This window comes from Rattus norvegicus, chromosome 14 (genome assembly GCF_036323735.1).
Source record: "Rattus norvegicus strain BN/NHsdMcwi chromosome 14, GRCr8, whole genome shotgun sequence".
NCBI lineage: Eukaryota > Metazoa > Chordata > Mammalia > Rodentia > Muridae > Rattus > Rattus norvegicus.
Window position 1 is genome coordinate 44,281,647 of NC_086032.1, and position 25,107 is coordinate 44,306,753.

At 44.4% G+C, this 25,107-nt stretch overlaps 1 protein-coding gene across 8 annotated transcripts in view; it reads right to left on the bottom strand.

The window, feature by feature from the left end:
* Positions 1–7,594: 7,594 nt before the first annotated feature.
* Tbc1d1 (TBC1 domain family member 1) overlaps positions 7,595–25,107 on the bottom strand; it is a 200,006-nt gene continuing 182,493 nt past the window's right edge. For all 8 annotated transcript variants that reach the window (XM_006251004.5, XM_341215.10, XM_006251005.5 and 5 more), the window contains 3 exons: positions 22,948–23,117; positions 13,733–13,906; positions 7,595–9,279 (listed from right to left, as the gene is read on the bottom strand). In XM_006251004.5, coding sequence (XP_006251066.1) covers positions 9,079–9,279; positions 13,733–13,906; positions 22,948–23,117 — 545 coding nt within the window. In that variant the 3' untranslated portion in view covers positions 7,595–9,078. The remainder of the gene's footprint in view (positions 9,280–13,732; positions 13,907–22,947; positions 23,118–25,107) is intronic.

Here is a 25,107-nt window from a genome sequence, read left to right on the forward strand (position 1 = left end):
TCACTGTGATGGGGCTTTAGAAAGATCACCTATTGAAAAGCTAGAAAGTAGGTTTCTCTACTGTAGACTGTCTCAGCCACACACATCTCCTGCCAACGACCTTCTAAACCTGGAGGAGCTAAACCCAGGCAATGATGGGGTAGTGCTTTTCTGGTCAGCCTTGATGTAGTCAATGCTGCTTCCCTGAACCTTTCTAGGTCAGGCAGTAGTCAAAGGAAGCTTGGGCTGGCTATGGTAGTAGCATAGCCTGTTCCCAAGCTTTCAACACTTAACGAAGAAGAAAACCACCCTCTGAGATGACAGCCTTTTGAGACAAAGCAATTCACTCTTAGGCAGAGTCTCGTACACTATCCCACATCTGTGTTTATCCTGCTCTTGCCTGTATATGAAAAGCATTAGTTGATCATTAAACAATGGGGGAGTATCTGTGTTCTACACCCCAGCACCCCATTTCTCACCAGGGTCTCAAGGTGCACGCATACCCTATGAGTGCTGTGGCCAGGGAAACTTGTGTTTGTGTAGCATCTCTCCTAACCTCTTTGTGTCTCTTTCAGCTTCCTTGCCTTCTCCGGTTCCCTTCACAGGCCGAGGCGAGTTTTTCTACACCTCCTACAATGCCATTTTGGGGGAACGAGGGGAGAAATGGATATGTGAGAAAGTTAACTCCCCGGTGATCATTCATTTTTATATCATTACTATTTATCTCAAAGATTCTCAGGCACACAGAGCTCCAGTGATCTATGACAAACAAGGAAGGGAACTGACACTACCCTTCTGCACTACTGCCCGGGTGACTGCCATTGCGTCTTTCCTTGTGACTATCCATCTGGGCTGCTCAGAACAATGACTGGCACATGGCAACTGGTATGTTTTCCTTGTTCCTGGATCTTGAAACTCCATTTATGCTTGCTTCTTGCCAATGGCCTCTCTCTGGAATCACTCAGATTTACACTAAATAGAACTGCAATGTGGGACACAGAGATAAGCGAATGGCACAGCTTGCATAATATGAGTTTTCCAATGGTTATATTATGACTTGTTGCAGAAGATCTGGGTTTGGTTCTCAGCACCCACATCAGGACTTTCACAACTGTTTGTTAATGCCTGTTCCAGGGGATCTGACACTTTTTCCTGGTCGCCTTAGGTACCGGCACATATGGAGTACACACAAACAAGCAGGCATTGACACATTCACATAAATAAAAATAATAATGAAAGAACAGCAAGTGTGTGTGCGTGTGTGCGTGTGTTTCATCATAGTGAATTCTGGCATGTTCATGCTACTGCGCACATGCCAGAGCCCACTCTTGGGTGTTGGTTCTTGCCTTCTACACCTTGAGACAAGGGCTTTTTGTTGTTTTTCCACTGCACACCAGGCTACCTGATTCTCCTGTCTCTACCTCCCATCTCTGTTTAGGAGCACTGGGATTACAGATACACTGCCCATTCAACTTTACACGAGTTCTGGGGATTTGGAATCAGGTCCTTAAGACTTCACATTGCTTTTACCCACAGAACTATCTCCCCAGCCCAAGAATAGCAACTCTTAGCAGCCACTGCCATCGCTAACTAACCCATATGCCTCTCATTCTGTTCTGGTCCAGGGACCTTCTCTCCACACAATTGTTTCAAAATCTTTAGTGCACATCAGTATTCTCTCTGGAAGACTTGTTAACAATCCAACTTGGCCCTCCAGAGCACTGAGTTAATAGTGTGGAGTAGAGCCAGTGGATGCATTTCTAAGTTACTTTAAAGCAGATAACGGCAGCTTTGGTCCAAGTCTACACTTAGTACCACTGCCTACCTTTGAATGGAAAACCTTATGTATCAAATACGTCTTGCTCAAATTTGGTCACTTGTAGCACTTGTCAACACCAGTCTCAAGATCATCCACTGTACATCATCTGAGGCATCTAAGATGCAGTCCCCAGGGTTGCATCCACATCACTGACATAGGTACAGAGGTTAAGAACGTATAAAATAATCATAAATTAAGTCCATCATGTGATTAAACCCTGAGCCCTCACACTCATCTTAATCTATTATCAACTAAGGCACTCGCTTCTAATCTTAACTAAGCTTTAAAATCACGGTGCCCTATCGCAGGGACTCTGGCTTATCAGCTAGCGTTCCTCAGCCACTGGAACTTTAGTTTTCTCTGGGGCTGTAGCTCAGCTGATAGTGCTTGTCTAGCATGCATGAAGCCCTGAGTACCATGCCTGATAACTGTATAAACCAGGCATCATAGCATATATGTTATCCTACTGCTGAGAGGTTGAAGGCAGGGGAATCAGAAGTTTGTGTATGTACTGGGGAAGATAAGCAGATGGCATGACCTTGGCTACATATTGAGTTCGAAGCCAGACAGGGCTACATGAGACCCTGCCTTAAAAAGAAAAAAGTTGCTGGGAGATTCTAGTGCACAGTTGAGGCTGAAAACAAACATCTAGGGTTCTGGTTTAAGCAGTCACAGGACAATGTCTGCAGAGGAGCTTGAGGTTTTAATAAGCTTTATTTACTGTTGTAAGAGTTGCCATCAAAGCATTGTGACATCAAAGGATGTCTCCTACAGCCCATCTCATGCTTGGCTAAGTACTCTCAGAAACATAGTTATGATGGCCCAGTATGAACTGATCTTAGGGACTCCATAACAGTGATTCTCAAAGATCCCCATTCTAAACGTTTGTACCCCATGGGGGAAATTTCACAGATTAGATGCCGTTGGTTTATGGTATCAGAACACAGTGCTAACTTTCACTGCTTGTTAATGTGCCTTCTGCCTCGGAAATTTGTGCTTTCCCCAAAGACTTGCACAATAAACACACAAAGTATTTCCATTTTATGGACTCGGGTTCATTTCAGCTGACTCCAGGACTTCTGCTTACAACTAAGGCATGTCCCTTATGTTACTGGCGCCGGGTTCCATTTGTTCCTGATATTTTGAGAGTGTATACTAGGAAAATACAAGCTAATCAGGTCTGCCTAGGCTGCCTAGGGAGTACCAGGACAGCCAGGATATATAGTGAGACTCTGTCCCTAAAAAAGAAAACCACAAACTAAATGCACTAAAGTAAAAAGTGAACTCTTCAGAATGAGTCATGGGTTAGAACCAAAGCCTGCACACTGACTTATGGGAAGCCTGCTAGTTTAGCTTTGAATATTTATGTCAAGGCCCAATAGGATTGTATGCTTAGCTGTATAGTTGACATTAAACACAAACAGTGCAGGAGAAGCTCTTGGCGTTTCTTTAGAGGGTCCCAAGGATTAAAGAAATATCTGTTAAGAGCACCATGACCCATGCAGACAAGAGTGCCCCTAAGGTCAGTGAACCACAATTACACCATTCACCTTTGTTCTGGTTTTATTCCTGTTGCTATGAGAAATAACCTGACAAAAAGCAACTTAGGGAACAAGGGATTTATTTTAGTTCATAATTCAAGGTGGTTGTCCTTCTCTTCAAGAAAGTCAATGGCAGGAGCTTGAGACAGCTGGTCACATCACATCTATAGATAGGAACAGAAAGGCTGTGATCTCATCCCTCACAAGGTTGAGGTAGGAGAATCATCAGTTTATAGCTAGGGTAGGGAACATAGCAAGGCTATTGGGAAAAAAATGTAGTAAGGTTGATTACCCATAGCAACATCTGGTTGCCTGGAATCTGAGAAAGGGCACCATAGTAATAACTATTTGGAGACTAGGGCTGCTCAGTGAGATAAGTGTGACACAGGACACTCACAATGTGATACTCTTTCTTTCCTTCTCTTATTACCCCATCCCCTTCCACTCCCAGTGCTGCTCCTCTACACAACAAAGCCAACTTCAGACGCAGAACCATGAATTTCTTGTAACCTGTAAGAAAAATACAACTCAGACAGCATATCTACATGGTACACAGGTGAACATGTGTCTAGGTGTTAAAAACAAAACAAAAACCTAGACTAGGACCTTCTATCAATACCTGCACATTGACAGTCCAGAACAGAGGGCTCTAGTAGGCTGAACCCAAATAAAATTTACTGAGAAAGTAATATGGAAGAACTTTGTAGAAAAGGGTGGTTTGGGAGCTGGACCACCTGGCAAGGCGTGCTATTACATCCACAATGGCATTACTACTGGGGATAACTAAGTACTCTATGGTCAGATTTGAGGACCACTGTACATGAGGAAACCCATGTCTAATACTGTAAATCCTGTCTTTAAAAATCCATTACTAAAGAGGGTTTAGGTCCTAGGTTGCAACCTAAGACTGCTACCTAGCAGAATTAATATACTATCAACTACCTCCTAATATATATTTATATCCACATAAAGAAGCTACCCTTGGCCTTAAACAGAAGAACCTTTTTTTCCCACTGAGTTGATTGGGAAGTGACATCTGATTAAAACGAGGAAGTATTCACTGTTCTCCTTAAGAATACAGGGTGGGGCTGGGAGTACAGACAGTGTGCCTAGCATGTACAAAGCCCTGGGTTCAAACCTCACCCTCTACCCTCAGCTTTTAAACAAACTGTTTGCTTCATTCCAAACTCTTACTTTCTCATTTGTTTGGTCAGACAACTTATTCATAAATATACACATAGTAGTATTAGAGGTTTATAGCAGAAACAACCAGCTGATTATATATCTCCTTGCTACTTCGAACACGATTTTTAAGTTTTGTTCTCTGCTTTAAATTGTTTAAACGACTCCTGGCTGCCATGTTAAAAAAAATGCTTGTATTTCCACAATTATACTAATAACTTCCAGACAGGATAACAGAAAACATTCTATTCAGTGGAAGTTTTCCTTTCTCTAAAGTCAAAGGCAAGTTTGCATTGGAAATTTTTTTCTGAAAACATGTAGTTGTAATGATTTTTGTAAAAGAAGGAGGAGAAGGAGGAAAAGGAGGAAGAGGAAGAGGAGGAAGAGGAAGAGGAGGAGGAAGAAGAGGAAGAGGAGGAGGAAGAGGAGGAGGAGGAGCAGGAGGAAAAGGAAGAAGAGGAGCAGGAGGAAGAGGAGGAGGAGAGGTACAAGTGTCAAGCAGATCACTTCAGTTAACATCTACTGAGGTCAGATTCTACTGCAGCACTCTTCAACCTTGGAGCACACACGGAGGAGCCCTGTCTAGAACACCTCCTTCCCCATCCTCACTCAGGTGTGATAAAGCTGTAGGAGGTGGTTCAGGAGTCAATCCCATCTGAATTCCTTAGGATGAAGATCTCCCTCCCTGGTAGTAAACTGACACTATCAGAAGTGAGTCCTAAAGCTCACCGATGCCCAGATCTAGTGTGTTGGCCACCGAGGAATTGAGGTAAGTTCAGGGTCACACTCAAGCTATGCACTCAAGCTACTTCAAGGCCGGCCTTAGCTATGTGAGCTCCTGTCTCGGAAACTACAAACAATAGAAATCTACTGTAATTTACAATTTAAGTTGGGCCGTGTCCTCTATAAGGCAGACAGGAGACTGGGGATATACCCTGACCTTCTAGTCAACCATTTGAACCTTCTTTTTCACCCCTTATTTTCTTTACAAAATGAGGCAGGAGTAGACTCCCTTCCATTTTCTCTAGTCCAAGAATATTCTGTTACACCAAATCCTTACAGCAGCATTCAGACTTAAGAGTACAGGGCCTGTCACTTACTTTACCACACTGAAGGAGAGAGTAGGAAGTTCAGGTGTCAACAGGGGTCTCTCAGGTTTCTATCTGCAGAAATCAGTCTAGGAATCTGAACTCTGTAGGGGTCACTAACTATATTTACTTAGACCAAGGGCCCAGGGAAAAGTGATCCATGTGCTATCACCCAAATTACCTAGGTTCCAAAACTACCTGTGTTGGTTTGCATTGCCACTTGGTTAATCTAGAATTAATTTCTCGGCCATTTACCCTGAGGGTTCTAGATCAAGATGGGCTCTAGGATCTGTTGCTATGAGACATGGAAGACCAAAGTGAAGGCCCATTGTCCCTGAAGGCCATCTTGTCCAGCATGACCATGGAGGCACTTGGTAATTCCAGTGTCCTTTCTTTGCTTTACTTCCAGCTCCTTTCTGCAGGAGTGAGTGCTGATCAAGAAGGCCTGAGGTCTACCACAAGACCTCTGGCTACAGCCACTGGTGGTTTTTCCGTCAACAGCAGCTTCTCACACAGCTCCACACTGCCTTACAGGTCCAGTGGTTTCTATCTCAGACAACTGGGGTCTTCTTAGTCACACACCTCCATCTGGTCCCTCACTTCTGAGAAGCAAATCTAGTCTTCCAATCACTAGAACAGCCCTTTCCCCAATTCCCCAAATCCCAAATGGACACTGCTTTTCTATCCACATGTAGAAAGGGGCAACTGAACCTAGGACCGCATCTGATTGTCACCAGGTTCTACATATCAGTGTGTTTTAAGGGCTTGACTCAAGTATACAAGACATAAACTTTATCAAAAGAAGGACAACCTCCAAGTGTACATGTAGTTGCAGAGTTGTATGGTAGGAGAAAAATTAACATGAACCATGGTTTAATAATTTGCCTGAAAGTGTTCACAGTGAAATGAGTTGCCTGTTTCTTTCCTTTCTAGGTCACTAGCTGTGACCATGTCCAACCTATATCCATAGGTTTACTATAAGTATATGGTATAGAATGCAACTTATACCTATAGGAGTATGCACACATGCTACTCTAGCACAATACACTCTTATGCTGATGGATGGTGCACATACAATGGGAGAAGCCAGTTTAACTGATGCTAATATTCTCAGCTCCGTAGAAAGATATCTCAGCATCGTCAATACTTGGGCACTGATACTGGAAGCTGTAGGTTGATGTCATTATGCAGGTACAGGATAGAACAAGGTCTGTCATTGGATGAGAAGGAAGGATGGGTGGGAGAAAAGTTTAAGAGAAAGAAGCCAGGGCAGCAAGGAGGAGGAGGCAGCCAAGAGAACATAGTGGTGGATGTTAAGATTCCTCTCTGCATTGGTTGTTATGACTATTCTTAAGGGATGGATGTATACAGGATTTTGTGTCTGGATGGGCAAATTATATTTTATCTAGGTGGGTGGTTTATATCCTTATCAATTGGTTGTTAAGTTTATTGTATGGATGTATTGTGGATTGAGAATTTAACATGTAAATCTGATTGTTGGGTTGCAGTTTGTTGAGTCTTGATGTTACTGGGTAGCTGGGATCAGAGTTCCTAGCTGGCCAGGGTTGGCCAGGGCAACTAGCAATGTGAGCAGAGAGACCACTGGGGCTAGAAGATAGTTAGGGTAATGTGGTGTGGTACCACACTGGAACCAGCTACCACTGAGATAAATTAATATTAGTTCTATATGGCGTACAGTGCCAAAACTAATGCCAGGGAGTGACTGTCTGGGTCCAAGAGTACCAGGGGGACAGTGAAAGTGGCTAGCAGAGAGACAGCTGGAGCGAGAGGCCCATGGACCCATGCCAAGTTAGAACTCACGGGAACTGATTTCACCGCTTTTTTAATTTTTACTGCAACAGGAAGCAGAACTGATACCTCAAAAATACCCTTGCTAATGAGATGACAAGTGTACCAAAGCCTCCTTTACCCCAAGTTGCAAAGCCAAAACTCAGAATTTGAAAAACAGACCATGAAGACAGGGGTGTGAATTATGTTTTATTGCTTGTTTCTTACTGCAGAGTCAGTGTTTTTGAACATTAATAACATGTCCAAAATTCAACATTAAAACATTCAAATAATAAAATACAATGTAGAAAGAAGCTGTCCATTGTAACCCTCCTTCGACTAACCCTTCTCGAATCAACTGGGACTGATCATGTTGGTTTATGGAGAGAACTCTCTGACCCAAGTCCAAGAGGGAGTCTTCTATCCCTCCTGGCCATTTGGTGTCCCTTTGAGAGGGCTAGGAGATCCCATATGACCCCAATGGTGGATGATCTCTCCTTACACCCCAGGCTTACAAGGCTCTTTTCCTACCAAGAGAGTTGCAACGGACCTCCATGAACAGAGGGCCAGTAGAGTGCAAGGTAGGACCAATTCAAATATGCAGGAGGCCCCTGTGCTGGTGGTTCTTCCCTAAGCCTCTGTTTGTATGTTAAAAATAGAAAAGCTTGCTGTACACACGGATGATGCTCCACACAGGACCAGCTGGAAGCAGGGCACCTGTGAGCTGCACTCCGCTTAAAGGCACAGGGTCCTCACCATTCCAAGGAAGGAGTGCACGTGTTTGAGTGCTTTTCAAAACGTACTTCCTACCTCTGAAAAGCTGTCAGCTGCCACACATCTGACTGCAATTTCAGCCTGGTTTCTTTTGCAATGTTTTAGAATCTTAGGAGCCCCTGGAAATCTCGATATGTTTTGTTCCTTCTATGAGGAATCAGATTTCTGAGAGGTCAAGACTCAAGACAAGGCTGTGATACATCATTCGGCAGTCAAAAAAAAATATGTGGCCCTATAGTGTGGATACGAAACAATCACAAAGAAATAAATATGCCAGACCCCAGAGCTGCAGGTTACACACTAGCAATAACAGGGGACCAAAAAACTGATGTCTTATGAAACATTTACTACTGTGACTTCAAAGGGTAAGCAAAAACATAGCAAACACTGTGTTTGTAAAAGATGAGCTTCTTCAGAACCAATGGGAGTGACTGTGGAGTCAGGAACGACCAATGCGTCCGATTTAAATAAACCCCCTGCATCCTTTCCCAGGGTCACCTCAGGTGACAAGGGCCCACCGCACCTCATGGTGACACCAAGGGCATGGTCACATTTTTGCCTGAGGAACTATTCCAAGCCCATCTTGCTTCTGAAACCCTGGTGTCATGAATGCTCTTTTCACACCATGTGTCCCTGAAGGAGGAGGAACCATACATGTAATTTATTCACGCCCACACCATCTAAAGCTACAACAACCAGGACTGGAAAGGGGACGAATTAGAACCAAAAACAACAATAACTCTGAGACTTTTGTCCTCCAATTCCAAATTCTGAGCTCAAAAGAATCTGCAGGCTGGTCAGCCAGTTTCCTCCCTGAGAAGCTCTCTCTTCTCTGCTTCCAGCTTCCCTCTCTCCATTAAGGCCCGGACAGTGTAAGTGGTGCACGCGCAGTCTCTCCTGGCAGCTGTCAGTCACCTGTAGGTTCCAGCCGGGTGCAGTCCGGCTCTGCAGTGCTGGGCTGGGCCATTTGCCTCCGTAGCTCCTCCACCATCTGCAGCAGGGCGGAGCGCTCCATCTCCAGGGTCAGCACAGCCTGTTTCAGCTTACTCTCGCTGGTAAGAAGCTTCTCCACCGTGACTTCGAGGCTTTGGATCCTAGCATTTGCCACCTGGAGAATGGAAGGAGAGGTGAGAATGAATGTACCTACCTCTGACTACACAAGAGGGGGTTCTGTCAATGCCACCACTTTGGGGACTCTGGAGCTTACTGATGATCAGTTCACAGAAGAATGATCCCAGCTTCTGGTGCAGGCCAATTGGATCCTTACAAACACCCTGACATTTTTCTGCATCTGAGCCCCTCTGGGACAAGGGATTGAGAAAGCAGCATCAGAACATGAGGAACTGTACCCCCAATCTCTACCCTGGGAGAAGGGTAGAGCTCAAGTACACACAGGATGCTGCGATGGGTCAGACTGGAAGCACACGGCACAGCCTATTGCAGCTAACCACTTAAACTAAACACTTAAGCTAAACACTTAACACTTAAAAACTAATGTCACTCTCACAAATGGTCAAATGGCTATGTGACAGTCTACTTGTATTAGGGATACCTCTCTAACCTGAAATCTGGTTTTCTTATTTTTTGTGTAGTATGATATCACCACTGGAAACTAGGCATTTCACTCTGCACACGGAATGCTGGAAACAGTACCATTTTGCTGAGAGCTTTCTTTGAACTGCTGCCTATTGGCTACCACCAGCATTGCAAAGAACAAGACCCCAGTCTCACTCCAGGGGAGAAAGCACACACCAGGGCCAGGGAAGTGGAAATTTTGGTGCTTTGTAGCCCTAGCTCGTAGCTCCTGTCCTAGAGGGCAGGCATCTCAGGGGTGCTAGGCTCTGGTGGCCCGAGGGACCTCTGAGAGCACGGAAGCAGCTCCAGGCTTATATTCCAGGCCTTCCTGGCCTACTCCAGCCTCTATCTGCACCCCGGCACTCTGCACTGGGGGCTGCCTACCTTGTTAGTCCAGGCTCCCCACCCCACCTTGCATGTCCATTTGTTTGAGCTAGGGAAAATAGATGTACTATTTTCCCACCTCATTTTTAAAACCCAGAAAATTGTTTTTTGAACAAGAAAATCTTCGTGCTAGACAGAAAACCTGTGACTCCAAGTCTAGCGCCAGCTGTACCACTAGAATACTGAATCAAAGGAGAAAAAGGACGGGAGGTGCAGGCCATCCACTTCAGAGAGGGGAGCATGCCTGGTGCCTCTCCTTAAGTGGTACCGTCTCATCCCTTAAACTCTCCCCACTGTCCAGGTCTGAGTCTGGCCCACCTGTGCTCTGTGAACCATGCGGCTCTGGGGTAATAGTTTGCAAGGCTGAAGAGTGAACTAATGATGCACAGATGGTGGTCCTCCTCAGTATAGTAAAGAAAGCATGTCTGATCTTTCAAGATTTGGTTCCCACAGGCCCTACAAGAGCTGCTCGGAGCTAGCGGATTATTAGGAAACATTCTCATGCCCTCCATTTGCTACTGCCTAGCATATGGAATCACCTCATGTACTTACTGCTTGTGAACACCAGGTTCGAGGGTTTCAGCTTTTGCTTGTAGACAACTCTTTGTGAGACAGTCTATTTTTATATTTACTCTGTGCATTATTTTAAATGAATGAGCAACACTGTGCTAATTAAGCACTGGACATTAAAGTATAATAGGCAAAGAAAATTTTTAGAACTTTCTCAAGTATTTTATAAATAAATAAACCTTTAATAGCCTTTCAAATTAAAGAAAAACAAACATTAGTTCTCTCCTGCTAATTTAGATGTACATACATTAACCTAAATTTGGTGTTTACAGTTTAAGACTATTAAATGTCAGAAATGATTTCTGGCATTAATCTATGATCATTATTCTTTTATGTTTACTTACATATACTTGAATAACTTGTGCCACTTACAAAAGTTAAAAATACCTTCAGACTTAAAGGTTCTGGTAGGACACATGTACTCACTGCATAGAAGAATAAACCTTTCAGTGTGCGCTTACTCAGGGTCCTTGGTGAGGAGAAAGAACTAGAGGACACTGGAGCCAGCACGGCTGTTGACATTTACCTCACAGCAACAGTCACTACTGATATTTTGAGTGTATAGCCTTTTTTTTTTCACAGAACAGACATATATTATACTTTTAAAGAATACCAAATAGATAAAGAAGCAAATAAATAGATTTGCTTCTCTAATTAATACATATAAACAAAAACACTCATTCAAAAACAGCTGTGTGCTCTGTATTTTGAATGACAGCATAACCCAACATATCTGCGAACAGTGTGCTGTTTCCAGATTGTTTTCTCTATCCTGTTTCTGTATAGACCCTTGTGTGCTTGTACACATCCTTAGGTGTGCTGGGCCAGTGCTACCCATCTGAGAATTTTTAGGCACTGCTAAAGGCTGTGGGAAAGATAGTGCTTGTTCACAGTAATGGAGGACAATTAAATTTTCCCACGCAATCACTTCCACTACTATCTTTACAACCTAATTTTTAAGACTCATAGTTATTAATGTTTAGCAAGTATCAATATTATAACAGGTCTCACTGTGGTACATCTACTGTTAGGCCATCTTTTTTTAAATATTTATTTGTTTATTTATTTATTTATTTATTTATCTATTTATATATTTATATGTAAGTACACTGTAGCTGTCTTCAGACACACCAGAAGAGGGCATCAGATCTCATTACAGATGGTTGTGAGCCACCATGTGGTTGCTGGGAATTGAACTCAGGACCTCTGAAAGAGTAGTCAGTGTTCTTAACCACTGAGCCATCTCTCCAGCCTCCCCCCCACCCTTTTTAAGTGTTTTTTACTCCAGCTTTCTCTCTCCTCACGAGAGAAAACAGTCAACATTGTGTATTACTTGTTTTTCTGTGTCACACCACACTTTATTAAATGTTTAAAAAACAATAAACTTTGGCTGTCCATCAAGTATATAAAAAGAACAAAGCTACAATATAGCATGTACTATGTACTTTAGGACCCTACTGAAAACCTTCTGATACAAAAGGGATAAGAAGCATATGAGATCTATACTTACAGAGAGAATCATGAGAAAGCTCCTTCTAAACTAGCACAGGGCCTAACCACACAGCACCACCACCCCTTGCCCACGTTTTCGGGAAGGGCAATGTGCAGTTCAGCTGAGCTGGCACAGCACAGGCTCAGTAACTGCAGTGGGCTAGCAAATCCCACTCAAAGCCCTAGTAGGTAGAAGGCCCCAGTCTAGAGAAGAGGGTGGTCCTGGAGACACCTGAGATGTGACTGAGCACGGATGTCTTCGACTTCTCGGCAGTGTTTTACAAGTCTCTCAGATAGAAGCAGGGTGGCACTCACTGCTTTGGAAACTCCACAGAGACATAGGATTAGCCTAAGTAAGGAACCTAGTACACACTTCTGCTCACAGAAAGCTGACTGCTTCAAAATGGAAACATGAGCTCAGTGGGAAGTGCTCACTTCAAGGTTGATGTCACAGATCCACTGCCAGCTTGAAGTCACTGGGAGTGACCTGCACAGTATGTCCTTGTGGGACAGAGCAGGCTCTTTGTCCCCTATGACTTCCCTTCAGGTGACAGCTGAGACTTCTGGGGAAGAAGCACAGCAGCATATTTTTAGTAAGGACAGATTAAGCAGTATGGCTTCAGATGTGCCTGGCACTTAGGATGAGTGAGGGAAACATTTCAGTTTTGTGCACTACAGTGAGGATCCGCCAGTCTCCTGCAGTCGAGAGCTGCTGGGAGGAGGGCATGTGAGGGGAGTACTCAAATGCCCACCTTTCTCACATCATGAACAAACTCATGAGACGGTGGCTTTCTATGGAGAAAGATCAGAACCAGATAAAGGTGGAGAACACATTCTATGGAGCCAAGAGCCTCCATTAACAGCCAATAATTTCTGACACTGACACATTCTCCCATTTACACTATCAAACAAAGAGAACTCAAGGTTTAGTACCATTGCACTGACAGAGGAGCCATGCCCTGCAGTGGTTTTTGCACACCTATCATGCTCAGTCCCTCTCCCTTCTGCATAGACTATTTATAGTGCTGTTCCTCTGTGTCTTCTCCTGCATTCACCCACTTAAGATGGGAGGTTCTAGAGGGAGAACGGTGCCCCTCAACAAACAAATCTTTGCATTTGTATCACACTTATAAATAACCATCACTGTTCTGATTTATTTTGTTAGATAGATTTAAGTCACTTCCCTCCTTCTTTATTTAAGGACCTAGCCTGTTCTACCCCCAGGCAATGAAGGCTCTCATCATTATTCAAAGCACAATTGTTGGCATTCAGCATCTGCGACCAAGCTGGTCTCCTGCAAAGCTAAGTGTAGAAAGAGCCTCTCAGAAAGCTCCTGGACTGTTTGACCGTAGCAAGGACATTCTGTCTGCTCCGTAATAAAGGGGCCGATTCTCCTGGGACACCTCTGATCACAACTACAAAGAGCGCAGGGTGGGAAAGGTCCTCTGGTCATGGGAAAGCCCAGGCTGCCGCTGCCTGTGGTGAGCTAATGAGCTACTCTACACAGAGGCTCAGGAAGCAGCTTTGCAAATATGCTCTACCTGCAATTGTTCCAGGAGGTCAAGGTTCTGTTTGCGCAAGCTGCTATTGGTTTTCTCCAATTTATCCATTCTTTGGTTGTCACTGAGAGGAGAGGAATCAATAAGTTCTTCTTGGAGCACATGGTACTCAACCTCATAGGCTTGTAGCTGTTTGGCGATGTCCATCTCAAACACCTGTTGGACAGAGAAATCATCAGGCTCAGAAACTAAGACGAGCCTCCCACAGGCACAGAAACCTGTGCTCACGCTCACGCCACCATGTGTGGGTATCATTCCTCCATGCTTAGCATCATGTGGTAGCACACAGAAGAGAGGAGAAAATTCAGCTTTGAGAAGATCAATGGTTTTACATGGAGAAGATAGAACAAATACCTAGAAATAATCCAAAGGAAAAAGAATAAGTATAGGTTTTAACGCTCTTTCTAAAAGCCTAAAAAGATTGTTTAAACAAAGACTTTCGAAGGGCTAGAGAGACAGCTCAGCAGTTAAAAGCACTGGCTGCTCTTCTGGAGGATTCAGATATAATTTTCTGCACCCATTTAGTGGCTTGCAGCTGTAACTCCAGTTCCAAGGGGAGCTGATGCCCTCCTCTGGCCTTTGTTGGCACTTAACACTCAGGTAGCATGGACTAGCTGCTTTCTCTAAAAATTCTGTTAAATACACCAACCATAGGTCAAAAGTGACAAAAGAATCATGTTCTATTTGCACAGGCACCAAGTTTAGTTACAATTCAGCTGGGTTTTTAAGAGTTGTAAGACTCCTGGGGTTAGGGATTTAGCTCAGCGGTAGAGCGCTTGCCTAGCAAGTGCAAGGCCCTGGGTTCGGTCCCCAGCTCCAAAAAAAAAAAGAGGGGAAAAAAAAAAAAAGACTCCAACTACAATAGATGCTTAAATGGTCAGTTTCCATAAAAAAAAAAAGTAAGAATGACAAAGCAATGGGATTGTTTACAGAAAATCCTCTTGACATAGATCTGCAGAAATGAGCCAACCCTAACTGTCAACCACACACAGATGAGTGAACACAAAACAATGCCTGAGTCGTCTCTCTTCCTGTAACAGTAACAGTGATGACAGAGCCACACGTGTGAAACAAGCCCAAAGTGCAGAAGCCACCCAAGGGGCAGTGTCTGTACTTTCCCCTGAGGAGGAAGCAACAGGGCTGTAGTGGGTCGGCCTGAGGTCAGCAGACAAGACTGCTGCTGCCTAGTGAGACCCCTTCTCTGCGGTAAGGTAAGCCTGCAGGCTGAAGCCACTCCCCATAGGCCCACAGTAGTTACTTTTCCCATTACTGTGACAAAATGTTCAATGAAAGTAACAAAGAACAAGAATTTTATTTTGGCTCAGTTCAGTGGTGGGGAGCCTGAGGTGGCAGGAGCCTGGGTGGCAGGAGCCCGGGTGGCAGGGCACAGTGTATCCACAGTCAGGAAGCCAAGAGACAGTGCAGATGCTCACTCAGTTCTCTGTCCCCTTTCTGCTCAGTTTGGACCCCAGGTCCTGGGGTGGTGCTGTCCACGTTTGCAGTAAGTTTTCTCACTTTAGCTAGCTTAATTTGGAAACTGCCTCATACTAATCCCAAGGTTTGTCCCGTAGGTGATTTTATCTTGTCAAGCTGACAATCGTAATCCTCACAACCCTCAAGGTGGTCTGACAGTCTAGAACAAGACTGTTAGTCTAGAACACTCCTCTGAGAATGAAGTCAAAGCTTCTGAAGGGCAGAAGTGACTCTCTACGTGCATCTCCTAATTAATGCAGCAAACACACCTCCCAGCTGTGTAAAGCCAGCTTCCCAAGGGTCCCCTACAAGCACCAAGGCTGCAAGTGCCCCATGAAGCCCCACCACATTCTTGCCCTTCTAAGCTGTCTTATTTTTCAATGCTTCCTAATTTTCTTTTCTTTTCTTTTCTTTTTTTTTTTATTAACTTGAGTATTTCTTATATACATTTCGAGTGTTATTCCCTTTCCCGGTTTCCGGGCAAACATCCCCTCCCCCCTCCTTCTATATGGGTGTTTCCCTCCCCATCCTCCCCCCATTGCCGCCCTCCCCCCAACAATCTAGTTCACTGGGGGTTCAGTCTTAGCAGGACCCAGGGCTTCCCCTTCCACTGGTGCTCTTACTAGGATATTCACTGCTACCTATGAGGTCAGAGTCCAGGGTCAGTCCATGTATAGTCTTTAGGTAGTGGCTTAGTCCCTGGAAGCTCTGGTTGCTTGGCATTGTTTTTCATATGGGGTCTCGAGCCCCTTCAAGCTCTTCCAGTTCTTTCTCTGATTCCTTCAACGGGGGTCCTATTCTCAGTTCAGTGGTTTGCTGCTGGCATTCGCCTCTGTGTTTGCTGTATTCTGGCTGTGTCTCTCAGGAGAGATCTACATCCGGCTCCTGTCGGCCTGCACTTCTTTGCTTCATCCATCTTGTCTAATTGGATGGCTGTATATGTATGGGCCACATGTGGGGCAGGCTCTGAATGGGTGTTCCTTCTGTGTCTGTTTTAATCTTTGCCTCTCTATTCCCTGCCAAGGGTATTCTTGTTCCCCTTTTAAAGAAGGAGTGAAGCATTCACATTTTGATCATCCGTCTTGAGTTTCATTTGTTCTAGGCATCTAGGGTAATTCAAGCATTTGGGCTAATAGCCACTTATCAATGAGTGCATACCATGTGTGTTTTTCTGTGATTGGGTTACCTCACTCAGGATGATATTTTCCACTTCCAACCATTTGCCTACGAATTTCATAAAGTCATTGTTTTTGATAGCTGAGTAATATTCCATTGTGTAGATGTACCACATTTTCTGTATCCATTCCTCTGTTGAAGGGCATCTGGGTTCTTTTGAGCTTCTGGCTATTATAAATAAGGCTGCTATGAACATAGTGGAGCACTTGTCTTTTTTATATGTTGGGGCTTCTTTTGGGTATGCCCAAGAGAGGTATAGCTAGATCCTCAGGCAGTTCAATGTCCAATTTTCTGAGGAACCTCCAGACTGATTTCCAGTCGATGCTTCCTAATTTTCAGGTTAACTCCACGGTTAATACTGAATAGATTCAAAAGTTAATCTATGTAAATATTAAGTTGCATGTTATCTGCATCTACCTGGTCTCCTTTTACTTCTGAGAGTAACTGAAGTGAATGGGGACAGCCACTGCATGTCACATCCCTGGTGACTGGCTCAGGCAGCGAGTTAGCTTTGACACTGGGGATCTCTCTGAGTGACTCCAAGCAACTCTCTCAACATCTCCTGGTCGTCCTCCATGGAGCAGTCATACCTACCTCCCAGCACTGGGCTGGGGAGGAAGGGACACAGCTCACAGAAGTTCCAGTGCATGCCTGGAAAGCTCACAAAACCCTTCAGAATTTAACCTCATATCTATCTCAGCAGAACTTCAATGGCTATGCACAGTGAGGTTTCTGAAAGTCTGAGCAGGGCAAGAACCACTGCCCTGAAACCGCTCCTGTGCAGTTCTGAGGATGGAAAAATGCACTTCGTTTAAAGATCATTTCCTGTCCCGGGAGACTTGGCAACAAAGCCTCTGGCCTTTTCTACAGACTTATGATGACATGTTAAGGTTAAGCCGGACCACGGGCTGTGTGCCCTTCTGGGTCTCCATGAATTCATAATAAATATCCCGGGTTCTCATCATCTCGGTGTAATTGCAGTATCATGCTCAGAACACTGTCCATGACTACAGTTATGCCCCAGGAATGGTCCAAAAACCACAGCAGTCTGTCTGGTGGGGCAAGAACCTTGTTCCTTGAGTAGCACGTACAACTCTTGGGCTTGCCTTGGCCAAGGGACTGAAATAAAGGGATGGCGGTAAGGGCCCTTGTTCTTACATACTCACAGGGCACAAGTGACAGATGCAGGGCAGCCTAAGATTAAAGTCTGATTCCACAGGGCACCTCAGAGAAGCACTGGTAAAGGGTTCAATCAATGAACTGAAGACAGGAATGTTAGACACTGGGTGCTGATGGGAAAAGTCAATGCTCTTTGGGAATGGGAAGGGTTCACTTCTAGAACAAGCACAGCTCCTCCCCCGAGCCTTCTAAAACCCAGGCCCTGAGCATGCTTACTCCAACAGCCCACGAGGAGGAAGCAGCCCTAGCTTTCTTTAGTTTGGTTCCATCTCAGACTCCACTTGAGCCTTCCACTCTCCTGCCTCTCCATTTCTCTATAGTTGTCAGAAAAGTTCCAGAAATTTGGTGCTGAAAAGAGCATTTTCTTCTGCTTGTCAAAGCAGGAATTATTCCTTTCCTTATGTTCAGTTTTTGCCATCCTCTCAGTTTTATTACTGAAGCAATAAAGCTACAGATGGAAGTCGAATGTCCAGAGCAGCTTCTGTCATCGTTATGCTCCTTCCTCCTCACTGCTCTAAGCATAGTTCTCCAGTTGTAAACACAACTAACACCACACATCCTATCCCACCCACTTTTCTCATAATTTTATGTTCTAAGGGCTTTCTCGTATGGTGCCCTGTCCCTGTAACCACCAGTACACATGGCTTCATGGTTCTCCACCAACTCAGCACACATCAGATCATTCAGCAAATGCTGGCCATCTTGACTGTTTCCAAGTTTTTTGTTATTACAAACATAACTACGCGAATTTCCTTATACATAGGCTTTCCCTGTGACCGGGGCCAGTCCTAAGAATGCATCCCAATAGTTGGGATTCCAGCAGCAGAAGGGTCTGAATGGTTTACTAGCTTGCCCTTATTGCCAAACCACTCACTTCCCAGGTGGAACAATCCAGACAGAATGCCACCAGCATGCACTGGTGTGCCAGATCATGCATGCCCTTGATACTGCATTCTATTAAAAACCTGGCTTGTTAATCTGGCAGGTAAGGCATTAAAAATTTTAAATTATACATGAAGCTAAATATTTCCCTGGATCTGTGTCTGCTAGATGGCTCTCCTTGTGTGTTTATGATCTCGCCTCATTTGCTAATGAAGACTCAGGATTTCACTTTGCAGTCTTTGGACATGGTATAACAAAGGCATTTGTACAATTAGCCACAAAGTTTTATCTTTTTTAACTTTTAGACCTTTCCCCCCAATCTGTTAGTCTCAGTATTAAGGCAGTGGAAGCAGTCTGCCTGGGTATCCACAACAAGGGGTGCTCCGTCTATAGTAATTGTAAAAACAATAATAAAGCTAACTAAAAGTCAATCTGATTTTAGTTATCATCACATGTGACAGTGGTAAAGTGCTTTTCCCCCAAGGCACTTCACCCTCTTGGTGTGGCACTATTGACTGTCCTTTTACAAATGAGTCTTTTCAACCAGTACAGTGTCTCCTGAAAGGGCACAAGAGGCCACTCTGCTGCTGTAGCCACCTCTGAACACAGGAGCTTTGTGAAGACTGGTTTCTACCCCACAAGGTCAAGCACTACACGCAACTTCTCTTAATAATGCTGCTCATGGCATAGCTCCCACATGGTCCTGTGGATCCTTGAGTCAGTAGGTCTAGGTGGAGCCCTGGATTCCACCTACCTAACAAGTCCTTACATGATTTGAGTAGCGGTCTGGAATTGCAGTACAAAGGTAAACCATGCTGCAAGAGGCTGTAGGTCAGAGCAGCCTTACGACTTCCTGCTGTGAACTGAACCAAGGCTTCAGAGTCATAGTCAGTGTAAGAGGACTAGAACTCTGTTAGTGATGATAATTATCATAGGGCCTTCCTAAGGTGCTCATGGATTACTGTATCTAACAACTGTGGTGAGCAAAAGCCACATGGAGGAAGGCTAGTGGCTCTAGAGACCTTAGGTCTTCTGTCTAGACACTCACCCTTGGAAATACTCCCAGCATGACCCAACTATGCCAGGGCTCTGGAACCCTGTACCAGACACTATTCTAGGAGCCTGGCTGGGTCCCAGCTGCTTAAGTAGTCTTTAGAGAGCATCTAATGAAAGAAATGAGGTGGGTGGACTGCCCTCTGCCATGGTCTGTCTATGCACAGGGCTGCAAGCTCTGTCATGCAGTAACAACATCCCTCACTTCCTCACTGAGAACTTCCCAGATTTGAACTGGGGTTTCTCAGACTGAGTAATCATGCCGTACACCTCTGGCTTGTTCTCTAGTGTCGTTCAAGACTTAAATATCCTCTTGAGGGGAAGAGAGAGAAAGTCTAAGTTCTCAGAGGTCAGGTTCCAACTGAAACATGAGTGAGAAGGAGAGCAGAGAGCTGCCTGCACCCTTATCTGCTATCTATCAAGACAATTCCTGGAATGAAAGCCTGGGCTCCAAATGTCCATTTCACCTAGCCTACACCCTCATTACCTCAGCACAATGCTCTGAGCACTGGAACTAATACTCTGTGTATTCTTCATCCCTGTACTGGCTGCAAAGCCAGGGCTGGGTAGTTGCACCAGAGGCCTTCTGAGCCTCCTAAAACCTAAAGCACCACTTGCCAAGCCATCACACAAAATGCTGGCCATCCAGAATCATCTCATTCTTCTAGGCCCAGATGGATGCAACTATGACAGCTCAACCTCAATACCCCAGCACCCCAGGGTTTCCCCCTAAGCCTTGCTATTGCAATATGGGGGTGCTGGGCCTGTCCAATCTTAATGAAAATGGAAACAGGAATGCCATGATATAAATCTGCTAAGGAGTCTGAGTGACGTATGCCAAGTTCACAGGGGTTATCCAAACCAACTCAGATACATAGACACAGAACTGCTGTGGCACTCATGCTGGGGCACTCTAAGCTTCCAATACTGAATATTCCCATATTCCAAAGGGTACCTGGTGCATGCTAGACTGCTCGGTGCTCCCACTGAGTACAATTCTCCACAGAAAAGGTGGAGGGGAAAAAAACCTGTCCCCAAGCCCTTCTCTGAGGCTGGTTACTTGTGACATGCTCTGGTCCTGGAACAAGGCTGGAAGTCAGCACTCATGGGACACAGACACAATGTAGGTAGCAAGACTCTGGGCTTACCCCAGAAGCTGTAAGACATTAAGTATATTCAATAAATATGGTAAGAGAGTAAAGGAGTGCAAACATTAGAAATGAAGAGAATCAAGCATTTACCATACAGTAAGATCTTGAGATAGGTGGTGTGGGCAGCTGCTAAAGCACTCTGCGGTGTGTGATGCATTTGAAACCTTACCTCTCCCCTTGGCTGCAGAGTGAGTGTGGGCCAGCCAATTAAGCACTGTCCTCAGGACTGCGGTCATGACTGTGTTATTCATGTGTGTGTGTGTGTGTGTGTGTGTGTGTGTGTGTGTGTGTGTGTGTGTGTGTGTGTGTATTTTTCCCCTTTAGGACCTGACCAAAAATAAGGACTCAGTAAGCCAAAGCGGCCCATACTGAGCAGTGGGGCCAGGCAGGTGAGACCTGGAGCCAATCAGCTAGCCATGGGTAAGTGCAGAGTGGACAAGAACTCCACCATTGGCATGTGCAGTGTGTTCACCCTCACAAGCTACAGGACGTCCTGTCCATTTGCCCAGGCCAGATTCGTATCTCTTCTCCCAAGTATTTAACCCCTATGGTAGAAGAGCTGAGAGTTGTAGAGGCTGCATGCTCTATAATACCCTGGACTTACTGGACTGTCCTGAGCTATCTGGTGAATGACCAGAAAGCCTTACATAAGTATTTACTTAAAGAGGAAAAAGGAAAACTTTTTAAATGATTTATTTAGATTTATTTTTTAATCTGTTTTTAAATGATTTATTTAGATTTTTATCTGTAGAACATGTTCTAAACTTAGGAGAGCTGACTGATCACTCTGCAGTGTGATCCAATGATGACAACCCCTTCCAGTACATTCTGTGTGACAGTTACTTTTGCTTGTCACTATGCCTAGATTGAGAGATTCTAGATTGGTAAAGCAAGGCTCTTGTGTGTCCATGGAGGCATTTTTCTGGAGATTATGGATATATGGCAGAACCGCTCAGGACAGAAGTCTTGTCCTGAATGTGAGTTGTGCCATTCAACAGGCTGGGGCCCAGTCACACAAATGCAAAAAGAGAAGGAAGCCTTTAATCCTAGCACTCAGGAGTCAGAGGCAAGCTGATCTCTGTGACAATGCTAGCCTGCTCTATAGAGTGAATTCCAAGGCAGCCAGGGCTACACAAAAAAAGAAGAGGAGAGGAGGAGGAGGAGAGAGAAGAGGAGGAGGAAGAAGAAGAGGAGAGGAGGAGAAAAGAGGAAGAGGAGGAAGAAAAGGAGAGGAGGAGAAAAGAGGAAGAGGAGGAAGAGGAGAAGGATGAGGAAGAGGAGGAGGTGGCGGCGGCAGTGGCTACTGCCAGTAAGAAAGCCAAGTTCCACTCCTCCTGGGCAAGTGGAGCTGCTGCAGTTGCCACCCACTACAGACACCAGACACGGGCTCCTTCAGCCTCCAACCCACAAATCTCCAGGCGGCTCCAGATCTAGCTGTGGACTACAACTGCATCACGTTTCCTTGAGACTTCTGGCTTCATGAACTCAACAGCTAATAGATTCTCTGGATCAACAGTATGCCGATGGCAATTAGACCTAGTCTCCAATCATGCAAGCCTTTTTAATATTCCCTGTCTTATATTATTGGTCTGTTGGTTCTGGTTCTCTCAGTCATACAGTCTCTCAACACTTCTGGTGGTGACTCTTGCGTCTAAATATCTTGATCTTTTATCATCAGCAATCTCTACTGGAAAAGTCTTCATTCTCCAGAACCGAAATTGGCTTCTACACCTAACCTAAATCACTCATGATTGTGTACTCTAGTTGTAATTTCCGGCAAAATTACCTAAAACACTTACCATTTCAGAGAAATGGTGCCATTGTATTTGGAAACTAGAGGTGCCAAAACTTGCTAACAACAGTAACAATATAACAGTAAAAGAAAGGCATAGAGCAGATTCACACAGTCAGTTCTCCTGATGACAGAAAAGTCACTTTCTGAACATCGTGATTAGTACCACTGAGAGGAAAACCCAAAGCATTTATTTTAACAAAATCCTGTACCCTACAAATGTATGCATTTCAGAAGAACCATGACAAGAATGGAAGCCTCCTCATACTGTAATAACCTGATGACTTGTGCATGTGACCATACCTGGCTTCACAGTGCCTTTGCCATTCATATACACAACATACAGGCCCAGTCATACATATCTGTGATGTGTCTTCCATACGCCAGGCATCGGGCAAGATGCTACCTGGAGGGCAAAGAGGTGAGAAGCAGTTCCTTTTCAGGTGGCACTCCAGAGCTCAGCAGGCATCTGGAAGGCCCAGAGTCCATACCTGACTGATGGTCTTCTCCATCTGCACCAAGCCTAGGTTGGGGAGTGTGTTCTTTATGAAGTCCACTATGGTTTCCAGGTTCTCATGCTGCAGAATCAAGGGTTTATGGCTCCCCAAAAGACTTAAAGCTACTTTAAATATGACCTCTGATCCCTGAAGGAAGATCATATCTAGGAAGACACAGAAAGGCAGAGTTAAACCCCATCAGTTCCTCTCCTTCTTGCACCATAGGGCAGAAGGGTAGAAAATATAAGCTCACATTACAAATTGTTTCCTTTTTAAGAGTCTATTATTTCAGACAGTTGTCAAGACAATACTGCAAACGAGAATAATTAAAAAACAATAAATAAATGGCCTAGGTTTTATCACAGGTTCAGATAAAAGTTTTTTCTACTCTGAAAAATCAATTAAATTCAAGAGAGCTTTCAAAGGTTGAAAGAAGTTTTAATAGCTTATGATTTTTTCCATGAATGATCTAGATTTTAAAAGAATTACTAAAACATGTTTTACAAAACAGCCCTATTTGTGTGTGCATGTCTATATTCCTGTATGCATTTGTGGAGGCCAGAAATGGTATTGAGTGTCCCCATCTTTTACTCTTCACATATTCCTTTGAGGAAGGGCTTCCCCCCCAACCCAAGGCTCTTTCTTGTTTTCCTGATCCGGCCAGAGCCAGTGTTCAGCAGAGATCCTCCTGTCTCCATCCCACTCAGGGCTGGGATACAGGCATGCATGGGAAGCCCTGTTGCATACTCCAGCCCTCAGGACTGTGTAACAAGAACCTCTAAATCACCTCTTTCCAGCCACTAAAACATGTTTTCAATTAGTAAAGCCAAAAGACTCTTACAGATGGAGAATTATATTTTGAAATAAAAGATGGAATGAAAAGAGTCCCAAGCCTTTCAGAGGTCTACACAATTTTAAAAGCACACTGAACTTCATAATAATGGAGACAAGAACCTTCCTTCTGTCTGAGGAGGTTCAGGTTGGGTGAGGCTACTTCCCAGTTCTAGTGTTTTCTCATGGTGTATGGCAAACCACAGCAGTTCCTATCCTGAGTTTACACAGGAGGATGAGGCAGCCAATCGCACAAGGCAGCAGGCCGAGCAGCTGTCCGTCCTTACCACCTCCCCTGTTCTCCTGGAACTGGAGTCATTTCAGAATAAGGACCAGTGTCCCGGGCTAAAACACAGAGAGGTGGTTAATGGGTGACCCGACTCAGGCAAGTTTCACCTAGTAGCTGGAATAAAGTTTAAAAACAAACAAACAAGAAAAAAAGTTAAAAAACAAAAGTATAACTATAACTATGGCCAATTACTCTTAATTTTTTTCTTTGATATTCTCTATCTCACCCTTGGCTGAAGCATCGTGGAAAAAAGATAAAGCAACTGTCCAACCACAATAATCAAGGCAAACAAAAGCACCCTAGAGGGAGAGTCCCAGAGATACCTCTCCACATGGGTCAGAATGAGAGCATGCAAAAAAGCTGTTCCCACCTGAAACATAAAGGCTTACACTGGTGACAGATAGAGGGCAGGATGATAGATCTGGAAGCCTCCTCAGCAGGTTAGCTCTCAGGTTATGCTGAAACTTTCACTGATCATGTGATGGCGTGGGTATCACTAAGATGGCCTGTGCTGGGTAATGAGGGGACCAAGTGCAGCGTGCAGCCTGCAGCCCACCGCCACACAGCTACTAGTCACCACACCTGCTCAGGGTCAGGGTGGATGACAAGATGGAGAATGGTGCAACACAATTTATTTTTATTTATGTGTGCATGTATGTCTGTGCAAAGGCCAGAAGAAGGCATCAGATCTGGTGGAACTGGAGTTACAGGGGCTGTGAACTGCTGGATGTGAGCGCTGGAACTGAACTCGGGTCCTCTAAGAGCAGAAGAGAGCTCTTCTACAGTGCTGAGCCATCTCTCCATTTCTTACAGGATGCATTTTAAACAGAAAGGTTTTATGAAGAACAAACAAAATGATAACATTTAAATTACTCTGAAAGACTTTAAACCTAACTTTAAATAATCGTTAAAATGTTATCTATAATGCAAACTCACTTTGCTAACCCAACTATTTCTCCTCCATTTGTCTTCATGCGCTCACATATCTGCACTCAGGAATTAATAAAAAACAACAGTAACTGTTCTTGGAAAAG